The following is a 13,347-nucleotide window of genomic DNA, read 5'->3' on the forward strand; positions in this document are numbered from 1 at the left end:
GCAGCATTCATAATTACTTTATAGAAAATAGAAGTAGGAATAGTTTTTTTTATGATTTTCCTAGAAAATACTCATATTTTAGGTATTTTCCAAAAAGTGCCCTCTCTTTTTATTTTTTTTCAAGCAACATCACTAATTAAAAAATATCCAAAACACCCCTCAAAATATTTTTCAACAAATCTTTATGCTTCTTTTTTTTTTTTTACTATTTTTAACTATTATAATATTTTCATTTGGCTCATTTATAGTATATTTTTAATAGGATTTATAGTATTTTATTATGGTATTAAAAATTTTATGAACGCTATTGATTAGTTTGATTGTGATTAAGATTCCATTTAGATCATTTACGATACTTTTGAGTAGGTCTTATAATATTTTTATTATGATGGTCAAAACACTATAACAAGCGAGAAACTATTTTAGAGATAGTTTGCTAACTTTTTTTAATTAGGGATACTGCTTGGAAAAAAAAAATAAAATGAGGGGTGCTAATTAAAAAAAAAACTCAAAATATGAGTATTTTCTAGAAAAGTCATCTAATTTTTTCTCTAAAACCATCATATTTCAAGCCTTCCTTATTAACCAAAAGTGTATAAAATTAATATTCTCAAAGTTAATGAGCCTTATTGATCGATCTTAGTTACTTGCTTGAGTTATCGTCCATCATGCCAAGATTCACACAGTTGAAAAATCTAATTTTTGTTCAAACATAACCTAAACTATTTGGCAAAAGAGCAATCAATAAATAAATATTATTGTTTATCACTTTTAGTTAAGTTCCAAAGAGGCAACGCAGGAGAAAATGCCCAATTGGTGTATTCTTTCAATAATAGATAACCTATTAAACAACATCTTCCAACCAAACAAAAGAGTAATTAATAAATAAATATGTTTATTTATCACTTTTAGTTCTAAAGAGGTGTTAACGTGCATAGGAAAAAAAATGCCCAGCTGATACAGTTTTTCTATAATAGGCAACTTATCAAGCAACATCTTCCAACCAAACAAAAGGCAATAGTTTTTGTATCACTTTCAGTTCCAAAGAGGTAGCACATATAACAGCTCGAGGTGAGAGGTGAGCAAGATTGAGATTGACTTATCCAAAGAGATAGCACATATAACAACTCTAATTAATGGAGGTGAGATTGAGATTGATTTATAAAAGTATGATGAATGTAAAGTTATAAGCTAGTTAGTCTAATTTAAATGTTACAACACATGCATAACGAGAAAATGCCATATTCCTTTCAAACAAACATATGAAACATGGGGAGTGTATTACTATAGTGAATCCCACATTCCTTTCATTTATTATATGGCTGAAAAATAGAGGCATTTTGAGCCCTCAAATATCAATACATAGTTCTGGTTTATGGATGTCCTTTCATCTAGTTTTCATATCCATTTATCCTGATAAAACACTTGGCGTATACATAATAAGATGTTATACTATACATATACATAAAAATAAATTATTTTGTTATATCAAAACAATTAGTGGGAGGAAAACCCCAATAACTTTGGTAATAGGTATGTTATCTAAACCAATGATTTTTCTTTGTTTCGAGATAAATAACACGAAACTAAAAAGAAAATTTTTGCATTGGCAGTCCATATCGACGAAGAAAAAAATAGAAAAGCTGATAAATTGAACATTTCCATTGATTTTTTTTCTTCTATTACTAATTTTTTTACAGCAAATCAACAATAAAGATGGAGACGTTGAGCTCTAACATACACATGAAACGCATAAATGCATAGAGAACAGCGAGCATAATAATTCGATTGGATAGAACAACAAATGTCTCCCTCCTCTCCTATACTGCAAGAACCAGTTGTCTGTAAATTCGATTTGACTGTAATATCTTAACTTGACAGTATTCCTAAAGGAACTTCAATGGATGATAGAAAAAACCAGATGCTCAGTTTGGGACAGACACCAAAAGCAACAAAACCAAATTGCCAAAGAAATAAACTCTGCTTAATGGGATATTCTGATCTACGAGCGTGGCAAATCACCATCCCAATGTTCATGCATGCCATCAGTTTACTATGATTTGAGAGACACAACAGCAGATTCTTTTCCTGTTTCTTCCTTTTGCAAGCTCTGGTAATAGTTCACTAAAACATTCCATCCACCAGGGCACATAAAACCATCAGGAGGGTTCTCCCCAATTCTAGCATACGTACGCATCTGTAGCAACATGTAAAAGGTACGTGTTAAGTTATCGAATACTTGGATAAATAACATATTCATCGAAACTATTAAATAGATATTCCTCTTAAATGGGTAGAGTTTCCCAGCAAAATTCTATCAATTTAAAATGAGATGCTTTTAAGGGATAGAAGCAAGCCAAAGAGACAGACGCCATACCTTAGTTCCTGAGATGAAGAGAAAATCTTGAGCACGAGAAGGATCAAAAAATGACATCTTCTTTCCCACAGTGTCATAAGCTGCTACCTGCGAATAACACCATAAAACAGAGAAGAATAAAAGATTTAACAGATGAAAATATATTATTAAAAACATTGGATCTGTATGTAAAACTATGGATCTTTCAGATTAAAAGTTTTATCAACAAAAAGTAGTTATATTATAAAGAAGCTTCAACTGGCTTCCATCTTTCAGATTGAATATTATCATCCAAAAAGATTGCTGGAATGAAAACATACATATATTACGAACCTACAGCACTTCCTTCTCTAGACATAGTTAAACATGTATCCAGTAAAAGGAGGGCACAACCAATAAACTTTATAGGATACCTAAATTCAGGAAAGCTGAAGCTCTCATTAATTAAAACAGAGAAGTGTTTCAACACCAGACATGAATTGTTTGTACCATAACCATTTTAAAACTATCCAGGTCCCACAATCATTCTTTGTCCCTCTTTTGAGGCAAACTCATACATGCAAATCAATTACTTCAATAGAATACAAATGAAATAGTCGCAGGCACAAAAGATTAAAAAAGTACTGCTATGCCAAAAAATAGCTTTAGCCAATCCAATCTAGAGCAAACATTCAGTAGCTGGTCAAATTGATACTAACTCCAATGTCTACTTCTATAATCTACCGAAATTACAAACTTTTTATATGCAAGCATATTTTGACCAGTTCATTTCCACCAGTATATAGTGAGTAGTACAAAGAAACATCGGTAATATTACATGCAGTTTGATATCATTCTAGATATATATTTGTATGTTCCTTTTCTCGATGATACTAGATGGTACAGGTCAACATACATCGGGTATGTTAATACCATATCTTTCCTAACCATTACTGGTATTAGTATTGGACTAATATTCAAATCCTTGCATGAGAGAATAACTAAATGCATGTAGTTAAAAGGTCAATCCTTCAGTTCCACAATCATACAACTTATAAAATGTAACGAGACAAACAAAAAGTTCAAATTAGTGAGATCCACATATATACCTTGAAAGGCAAAATATTAAGTTTCTCCAAGCCTGGAGCCATGCCTAATACTTTTTTCCCATGATCAGGATCATATAAATCCCTTTTCTCAGTTGGATGACTTATTCCGGCAGGGTCACGACCAACAATATAGAAATTAGCACCTGCATTAATCCGTGCTTTAGCATGCCATTGTACTTCTGTTGGCCCTGCATAATGCATAGGAGAAGGAAAGATTGCCACAATGGTTGTCTTAGGGTCAAGGACTCCATCTTCTAGAACCTGTTTCATAGATGACGGCTTATAACGTATCAGGCTCTTAGGAATTCCATATAATCATAGCCAATAACTAAAGTTAAAACAAGGACAATAAAAATTGACCTTGCTATGTTGTTCCATCCTCACAGACAAGGGCACATCATCTGCCTTGGTAAAACCTCCTAAAGGATGAAGTAGTAATAAAGGATTTTTATAGCCTAAATCTAAGAGGCGCCTACGGGTGTCATTCATCAACAAGGCATGGCCATTATGTACAGGATTCCTCAACTGAAAAGCAAATACAGCATCAGCCTCACGTTTGTCGAATTCCTTGCGTAATTCTCGAGGAGAGAGCCTGTATTGGTCAAGACCGTCATTGTATTTGATTGGTTCCAACACTTCAAGATCCCCACCGATCAACCAATTTCCAGCCCGGATAATTACCTCCTCAACATAGGGTAACCCAGGAGATATTGTTCCCCATGTTCTAGCAATTCTTTCTTCTTTGTTATGCTTGTATATTTCAATTCTGCCCAACAAGAAAACCATGTTAGACATTATAGCATGGTGAAGAATTAAAATTTAGATTTAATAAGCAAACTGGGATGCACTACAAAATGAAGATAAGATAAGTCAATAGACATTGTACTACTTCCTATCACTCAAGTCAATGCTTGGCATAGAAAGATCAGAATATGCAATATAGATACCAACATGGACAGCAAATTGAAGCACTTCACTAATATCAGAATATCAACATTCATTTGCATATTCCAAATATTATGCACTAGCATATGGAAACAAAGTTTAGAGATGCTGAAGGCCACTTATGACAAACTAAGCTACACTGTGGCTCACATTTAGAGCCTCAACTTACAGGAGGTACACTCCCCACCAGAATTTCAAAAGCCCGAAAACCCAATAGATGTGTCTTTTAACATTAAGGCTTGACTTGATTATTGACGTTGATCTCCATAGAATGCAATAGGCTTCATTTCATTTATCATGCAAGTAATAAGTTTCAGCATGTAGAAAAAGCCATCCAAAATATAGATAAAATTTTCCATCATTTAAAATGAAAAAGAAATCAAACAATTAGGCTGATATGTCATTCATTTTCTCATCTTCTCAATACCTCCTTATTTAATTATTTGTTTCTTTTTGAATCCTTCATTGTTGGTTTTCTTATTATTGCTGTTGCAATGCAAATTTCTGGTGATTTGATGAACTCATCATTGGCTATTATATTGTCATCAGTTAGACAAAATATCCCATCAACCATCATTGAATCAACTTTAGGAGAGACAAGGCCACCCAAGCTGGCGGACCAACTGTTCCTATGTAGGTGATTCTGGGGTAATTGGGCAGCCAATGCAGGAGTTTTCAATGACATCTTATCACCCTAGCACATGTGAATGTTGCTAACAATGTTTAAAAAACTGGTCGGACTAATACGCTCTTAAGGCAACTTCTTTCCATCTAGTCTAGACATTACCATGTGGTAACCCTAGTAAACCAGCTTACCACCCAGTTTAGACTGTCGGAACCAGTCTACTGGGCAATAAGCATGCCAACAATAACCAGATCCAACAAATACCCATTAAGGGTTTCTTGGGCTTTTAAAAGATACTAAAACACCTTGTTTCATCCTCTTTGACCTCTCTTTATTCCCTCGTCTAATATCAAAAATTTTTAACCCAATTTTTCTCCTAGAGTCTCATAATCCCACACTTCAAACTCAAATTCTATCGAATTGGAGAGCAATCTCAACAAACTGAATCCTTATTCTCAAAAGATCGCTCAACTTTTCTCTCAGAAAAGGTAAATATGAATCTTATTTTCAAACTATGATTCTTGTAATTTCTTGTATTGTAAGAATGATGTTGTGGATCTAACCCCAAATCTATGAAGAAAATACCTAAATCAAACTTTAGATTCATAAATCTAGGCTAAATCCTTACAGATGAGGGCTAGACCTTCCAGCCTTAGACCATCACTGATCTAACCTAGATCCTCATAGATATAATCAAGATTCATATGAATGTCCTCATTGATCTAGCATAGTTCCTAGCAGCTCTAGACTAAATTAATGAGGATCAAGTCTGAATCCATGCAGATAAAACCTAAATCCATATGGATCAAGGCTACACATGTTGATCTAGCCTTGATCTTCATGGATCTAGGCTTAATTCACAAGAATCAAAGTCAGATTTGCAGGGATCCAGGCGATCCCTTATAAATTCAACCTTGATTTTGAATATCAAATGTAATTTAAAAATCTGTGTACCTAACTAAAATTGATATCTTTTTGTAGGAGAATGACACTGAAGCAAGAGACTATCAATTTAGCATGATAGCACACCTATCGCTTCAAGCACCATCATCATTGGTAGTGCATTGACGATGACTACATTAATTGGACCAGCTAAATAGGGTGGATTTTCCAATGTCAACAAATGTACAATGGTGTGCAGGAGATAAAACAAGATTTTATGATAGAGCTAGATACCTGAAAAACCCTAAGGCTGTATTAAAAAAAATAGTGGGAAGAAATGCATATGCATGTATTTGAACCGACATTGTTGATCAATATGAAAGTCACAACAATAATGTCAACAATGAACCTGAGCTTGGAGTAAGGATTGTGCATCCTGGGAGTGTCAATATGACCATGAGATTAGTGTTGTTAAAAGCGTCAAGGTTCCAAGATGCCAAAAGCACTAGGTGCTCACCCAAGTGAAGCGAGATGCTCACCAATACAAAAATTACAAAAAAAAGGGAAGATAATCATTAAAATGAAAATTAAACAATACAGGAGTTCCATATCAGCTCATATTCAAAATATCACCACTAAAAGATCAGATTATATTCATTTAACCATCTATAAAGCATTAAAGTATTACATTGTATAAATTTAACAACAAAAATAATAAAACAAGAGAAGATCATTAAGGTCCACTTCATCATAAACATCCTTGATTTTGTCATCATCTCCATCATTTGATTTGTATCCCTCATACTCTTGTTCGTCTTCTTCAGATTAGCTTTCTACTACTCAATAATTACAAGTATTAAACTTGAAACTTTTAAACTCATCTTTATTTTTACAAGATAATGTTCTTGTCTGCTACATCTCCCAATCTCAAACTATCACCGTAAAAGAAAAAAAACATAAGCATCTTCGGCATTTAATATGTTAATAATCATTTGTCCTATTATCTATTCATTTGAATCATGGATGTCATATAACAAAATCGGATTTAACCTATCTCGCAAATTATATCCACCATGAGTGCTTGATTATACTTTATATAAATAAAATCATGCTGATGCTCCAACTGATTTTTTTTCTTTGTTTAAATCAATCATGTCATATAAATTAACTGTTGGTGTCAATGATCATATCAATGACTTCTTGCTTCACATGGATTTTTAGTGTAAAGAGCCCTTCTCGAACCTTTGGACCGGGGAATGTACTCGAGTCTATAAACTTTAGCCTCACCATCACCCAGATCTGCACGATCAACCAGCATATGTTCAATAAAATCTTCGTCGACCATCAAAGCCATTGTCAATCGACTTTGGTAGTTCTTCTTCAATTTTTTTAGGAAAAATTCTAGGTAAACCTTCCAGCACATCTCTCTTATATGTCTTGCAATTTTATAGTGATCGCAAAAGAGGTCACTTCTCTTCGAGGAAGAAGGATTCTTACTGTTATCGAAATTTTTCTTAGCCTTTGAGTAACCCTCTTTAGCCTTCTCTACAATCCTCTTAGTGTGGGTTTTATTTTTCCTTTCGATCACTATGGTTGTCCTGTTGGCACTCAAGATGTCACAAACCTTGAAGAGGCTCAATTAAGTGTTGATCTGAGCATGCAAACCGATGGTAAATTTCATCACTGTTAAGTGGCTGTCAAGGGAGATTCTGAGCCCCAACACTTGTCATCGAAACTCGGTGGTATAGTCTTGAACCCATTGGTCTCGTCCTTGGTGCAAGTTTTGCAATCTTTTCCTACAATCTTTAAGGTAACACATTGGGCAGAATTCTTATCGGATGAATATTTAAGCTGCCCCAATGTCATCTCTTTGTCACTATAGGCTCATAGACAAGCATTCCACCGTACTAGAGCATGACTTATTAACTTGAGTCATGAGAGCATAACTTTGTCTTCACTACTATACCAGTCAGTGATTTAAAAAGCGTTAGGCGCCAAAAAGCGCCAAGGTCCAAAAATGCTCAAGGCACTCGCCCGAGCGAAACGAGGAGCTAAAATATAAAAATATATAATATAATTAATATATATAATTATTTAAATAAAAATATGCTATTAAATTAAGAAAATCAGGTACAAAATCACAATAAATAAATAAATCATAATAGAATATTTTTTATTTTTTAAATAAAAAATATTATTAAATAAATAAAAATTAATAGTATTAAAATTAAAATAATATATTATTAACCTAATAAATAAAAAATATTATTATTAGTATACAGTTAGCAGTATACTGTTAATATACTATTAACAATATAGTGAGAAGAGTGTGAGAAGACCGAGGCTGCTGAGGCAACGGTAGTGGTAGCAAGCGACAACCGTAGCTAGAGCGGGAGCGGCGAGCGACAGCGGGAGTCAGTGCGGGAGTTGCGAGCGGCGAGCAGTCGGCGAGCAGCGTTTTTGGTAGTAGCGAGTAGCGATAATAGCGACGAGCAGCGACAATGGCAATGGCAGTAGAGAGCAGCGACAGCGGAGAAGAAATCGCGATTGCAAGTGTTAGGGTTGGGGAAGTCGGGGAAATCGCGAGAGAGAGCCTGATATCGGTGACTTAGTTGGTTCGATTAAACCAACTAAAGCACCGGAGACCAACCATACCTAAAAATCTGGTTCGGTCGCCTGTTTTAACCCAAGCGCTCGCCGAAGCACCCGATGCCTGGGCTCGGGTGAGCGCCCAAGCGGCGCCTCTATGAAGCGAGGCGCCTAAACATGAAGCGAGGCGCTTGGGCCTCGCCTCGCCCGAGAGCCTATGCGAGTGCCCGAGCGCCTATTGAAATCACTGATACCCGTATAGGGAAAAGTAGGTATCAAGTTGATCAAGGCTAGCATCTAACATCTCTATGTTGATGGAGCCATTGTAGATGGGGATGTCAATTCGAGCCTCGACTTAAAAATGTTGGAGCCTTGCCTTCACCACAGGTTCCATGGCATCATAATCATCACCATCCACATTGGGTAGAATTCTTATTGGATGAACATTTTAAACTACCCCATTGTCATCTCTTTGTCGCCGTAGGCTCATAGATAGACATTCCACCATTCTAGAGCATGGCTTGTTAACTTGAGTCACACGAGTACAAACTTGTCTTCGCTACTATACTAGTATAGGGTAAAGTAGGTGTTGAGTTGATCGAGCCCAGCATCAAGCAGCTTTGTGTTGATGGAGCCATTGTAGACGGGGATGTCAATCCAAGCCTCGACTTGAAAAGGTTGGAGCCTTGCCTTTGCCATAGGTTCCATGGCATCATCATCATCATCATCGTCCATCTTCGACAAATGGTTATCGTATTCAATGAAGATGGCTCCTCTTTTGCCTTGATGTGCTTATCTCCATCTCTTTCATTGTTGTGTTGGCTTGAGATTAGATCCAACCTAGTACGTATTCCATCTTTTGCATGAGCAATGTGGCTTTGGCAATAAGATCCGTTGATATTGTTGCAGTACTTTCTACCATTGCATCATCGTCTCTATTTAGCAGCGATCGGTGTTGAAACTTCAATTCCTATAGTTTTCCTGAATCTTTACATCCTTGCCCGGTGATAACCAACCGTAAATGAGGATCATCGCTCTGATGCCACCTGATCTTTTTGGGGAAAGGATTAAGTGATTTGATCCTTAAGCGAATTTACACTTTGTGGGAGGATTGATAGAGTCACTAAAACAAAAGAGAAAATTGAAAGGGAAAACAATCTACTTCTTGAAAAGGAATAACTAAACATGCAACTATGAAGAGACTTCTTGAGCAACAAGGTCAGACTTATTGAACGATAGCTCAGACTTCTTGAGGCTGCAACTTGTTGCTGCTTCCCTCTTTCTTTCCCCTTCTCTCTAGGGCAACCGCCTCTCTCTAGACTGTCACTACCTCTCTCTTTTGTGTTTTCTAAGGCTATTGACCCCTTTATCTATAGTTGTAGAGGGGGACTCTTAGACTGCTAATCAGTGAAGTCTTTCTCAATTCGACTGCAACTCGAATTGGACTTGGACTTGGACATAGATTTGGACTTGGACTTGGATTTGGAATTGGACTTAGACTTGGACTTGGACTTGGTTGATCATCTCTGATCCATAGGTGGATACAAGTAATTATAAAGTGAAGCATACAGAATGAAACGAAGATTAAATGTTGCTGCAAAGTATTCCTCCAAAGAAAAGGGCTTTTATCATGTGAAATAAAATATAGGTCCCAGTTTTGCAGACATTTTGCAAAGCTAAAAGCTATGTAAAACATGAAAACAATAATTATTCAAGAGTCCTGATGACTTTCTACAGTCAACTAAATAAATTAGCAAATGCTGGCAAATTACTGTATGAAACATCCATAAGCATTAACTTGCACCACATATCCCAATAGTTTAAAATTTGTCTGCAGAAACAATAAATTTTGTCCTAATTCAAATCTCCAGTAAATCCAGCTTAATAAAATACTTTCAAATTTTGAGCCAGCAAAAGAGCTTCAGCAATCAAGCTGTACCCCATGGAAAAAATTTATGGAATCATTGGTATATCCTTTTACTTTGGGTATTTCATAAATATCGATGTCAAATAGAAGCTATAGTAACAGTAAAAAACATCCAATAAAACTTAAGAATTTATAGCAATCCAATGTACGACAACAGTCTCAAGAAGAAAGGCCGTTGTCAACTTCGACAGCATGTCAAGAAAAGGAGAAAAGAATGCACTAATTCCCTTTTTCTTGTCATTTTCTGTATCATGTATAATTCTGAAACAGAAGATTCATCAGAGCTGGTATTGTTTTAGTTATGAATTGTATTATCATAACAATGTGCATAATGCCTCTGTTCACTCATCTCACTTTCATTAGCAACAGAAAAGCTCTCCCCTCTTGTGCCAATTTCTTCATCTAATTTAATCTTTTATCTAATGTAACCCTGCGTCATAGCAGATATACTGCTGAAACATCACGCATTGTGTAATCATAAAGGCATGAATTTAAAATTTTACATTTTCTCTTCTAATACAATGCCTCACCATTCAAATGTTGAAATCCATTGTGGACTTTCCTGTCTTAGTTTACATCGAAAAATAATCCAAGATCAGCCACCAATGATGTTCTTTCCCAGACAGTTGAAATGCTATCCACAGAACTCGGTTCATTACTTTCTATAATTCGCGTTTGTATCTATAAGAGCGCAAAGAGAATTCAGATATTATAAATAAAAGAGAACCCCGAAACCAGGAAAAGCACGCGAGTTCATTAAGCATATACATATATATATATATATATATATATATATTAGAAAAGAAGCAACCACGAACCTTCTGAGAATGGCAACAAAATCGCCGCCGGGGCTAGTCAGAGCGACATCCGGCGCTTTCCCGATGGCCTCCTTTTCCTCGTCCCCAATCGCGAGAACGATCGGCAGAGACATGTTCACGACGGAGCCATCAGCGAGTCGGAGCGAGCGGAAATGCAGGCTCTGCAGGTACTCCGCCTCCCTCATGAACCCCCTCAGTGGGCTCGCCCACCCATCCGCGACCACGTGGACCCACTCCAGGTCGACCGGCCCGATCCTCACCGCAGGCAATCGAGGCGCCTCCGCCCGCCTCGCGGCACGCTCGGCCTCCGGCACCACCAACTCCACGAGCGCGCCGCCGTCGGGCTCGATCAGCGAGCTCCGAACTGTCGCACGCGGCGAATAAGTAGAAGAGGAAGAAGTGTCTTGCATCGGGGAAAAAGAGGAGCGAGGAAGACGACAGGTTAGCGGATTAGAGTCGCATAAAGGATTCACTATCACAAGCAGCTGATGGGCTTGGGTGCCACTTCTGTCTCTTCTTCTTCTTCTTCTTCTTCTTGTTTTCAAAATTGATAATGTTGTTGTTCTTATGAAGGAAGCACGAGAAGGGAGGTCGTGATGGAAGTTTTGGGCTATGGAAACGGAATTTGAGGTAGAGAGAGCCATGTCTTGAGCGGGTGTGGAGATCCTATCGTGGTGGCTCCAAAATAGGGGACGCGGAATTCTAATTGGAAACTCAAATCATGTCGGTAAGGGCTTCTTGGAGTCGAAACGAATCTCGCCTTTTCGGGAAGTCGAATGGGAACCGCATGTTGATGCAGGTTGGGCTGGCGGCAGGAGCCACAGGTACGAAACCAAAACGGACGAAGTTTGGAAGCCGTGGCCGCCGTTGGCTGAAGTAGTGACCATGGCCATGCAATTTCTGGGTAATTACATATTACTAATTTTGATTTCTGTACTTTAGTAAATAGTATTGAAACTTATATATTTAAGAATGTGAAATATTTAACCTCAATTCTTCTCGTTAATTTGATTGATTAAAAAAATCATATGTGTTATCACGTGTAAAAAAATGATATGAATGAAAAGGATAAAAACATAATTTTATTATTTTTAAATTATTAAATTTATATTCACTTCTCGTCCTAATCGATTTTTCTTTTTCTTCTCTTTCGATCTACTTGCCCACTACATGTCTACTGCACCCGTTCAACCTATACCGCTCGATCATTGTTGCACCTGCATTGCTCACCGATGCCACACCTGCATCACTCGATCGTTGCTCCTACACCACTCGATCACCGTCGCATCTATCGTCGCAGCTGCACCTACATCGCTTAATCGCCGCCTCTCTTGCACCGTTCATCACCACCACACCGAACCTACTTGACCGTCGCTGCTCTTGCATCGCTCGATCGTAGCACCTGCACTGTTTGTTGTCACTGCATCGGACCCAGCTCGTCTGCCACACCCGCTTGACTACCGTACCTACTCTCCCATCACTTGTTCGTTGCACAATTGGGAGTATTCGCTGTGGCGTCGGAGGAGGCTGGTGGGTCGATTCTGAAACTTTTAGAGTTTGCTAAGGACAAAGTGGAGGACGACAAAAGTGCAGTTGATTGATAACGGTGGGTTCGAGAGCTTTCCATTGCACGTGAGGACGATGATCTTGGAGTCTCGCAAGCAGGTGCTGAGGACGTCTAGACTCATGTTTAGAGATAGATTGGGTTTCCACCATCACTGATTCATCTGTTTGCTTTTGCTTCTCCTTATCCTTCTCTATGAAATGACATCAAATTGTTTTATAGATTCCAATTGTATTAGCAATTTGGTATACGTTATAATCATGACATGACAGCCTCACAACATTACACTATTTTCTTTGAACTTTTCATAATGTTCCAACTATAACAACGAGGGCAGCCTACACTGATCAACTGTGCTCTTTATTCTATATATAACGACTGTTAAACTATAGATGTCATTTTTAGACAACCAACCAGTCTTAGAATATTGTGAATCAAAGAGAATTGTTACCAGTGATCATAGAAGGGTTACCTTATGGCGCACAATCGCTAATCTTTGCCATTGTAGCACTTCCACGGATCACTGATTAGCGTATCTGGGGCATGATGATTT

At 37.3% G+C, this 13,347-nt stretch overlaps 1 protein-coding gene across 1 annotated transcript; it reads right to left on the minus strand.

Annotated features, from left to right (window-relative positions):
- Window positions 1–1,757: 1,757 nt before the first annotated feature.
- On the minus strand, window positions 1,758–12,065 carry LOC135651818 (ATP sulfurylase 2-like). The gene is made up of 5 exons (XM_065172277.1): window positions 11,231–12,065; window positions 3,805–4,210; window positions 3,445–3,705; window positions 2,378–2,464; window positions 1,758–2,197 (listed from the first exon to the last, which is right to left on the minus strand). Exons 1-5 carry the CDS (start codon window positions 11,872–11,874, stop codon window positions 2,054–2,056), a joined length of 1,542 nt encoding a protein of 513 aa, XP_065028349.1. The 5' UTR covers window positions 11,875–12,065; the 3' UTR covers window positions 1,758–2,053.
- Between the last annotated feature and the right edge of the window lie 1,282 nt (window positions 12,066–13,347).

Source organism: Musa acuminata, chromosome BXJ1-4 (assembly GCF_036884655.1).
Source record: "Musa acuminata AAA Group cultivar baxijiao chromosome BXJ1-4, Cavendish_Baxijiao_AAA, whole genome shotgun sequence".
NCBI classification, from domain to species: domain Eukaryota; kingdom Viridiplantae; phylum Streptophyta; class Magnoliopsida; order Zingiberales; family Musaceae; genus Musa; species Musa acuminata.

Bases quoted from the DNA above. Each gene is read 5' to 3' on its own strand.
- LOC135651818 (XM_065172277.1), bottom strand. From the start codon at position 11,874: ATGGCTCTCTCTACCTCAAATTCCGTTTCCATAGCCCAAAACTTCCAT. The intron at 4,211-11,230 runs GTTCGTGGTTGC...CTTGTTGGGCAG, and splicing joins TTTGTTGCCATTCTCAGAAG to AATTGAAATATACAAGCATA. The intron at 2,465-3,444 runs GTATATATGTGG...TGTTATTCGCAG, and splicing joins TTAATATTTTGCCTTTCAAG to GTAGCAGCTTATGACACTGT.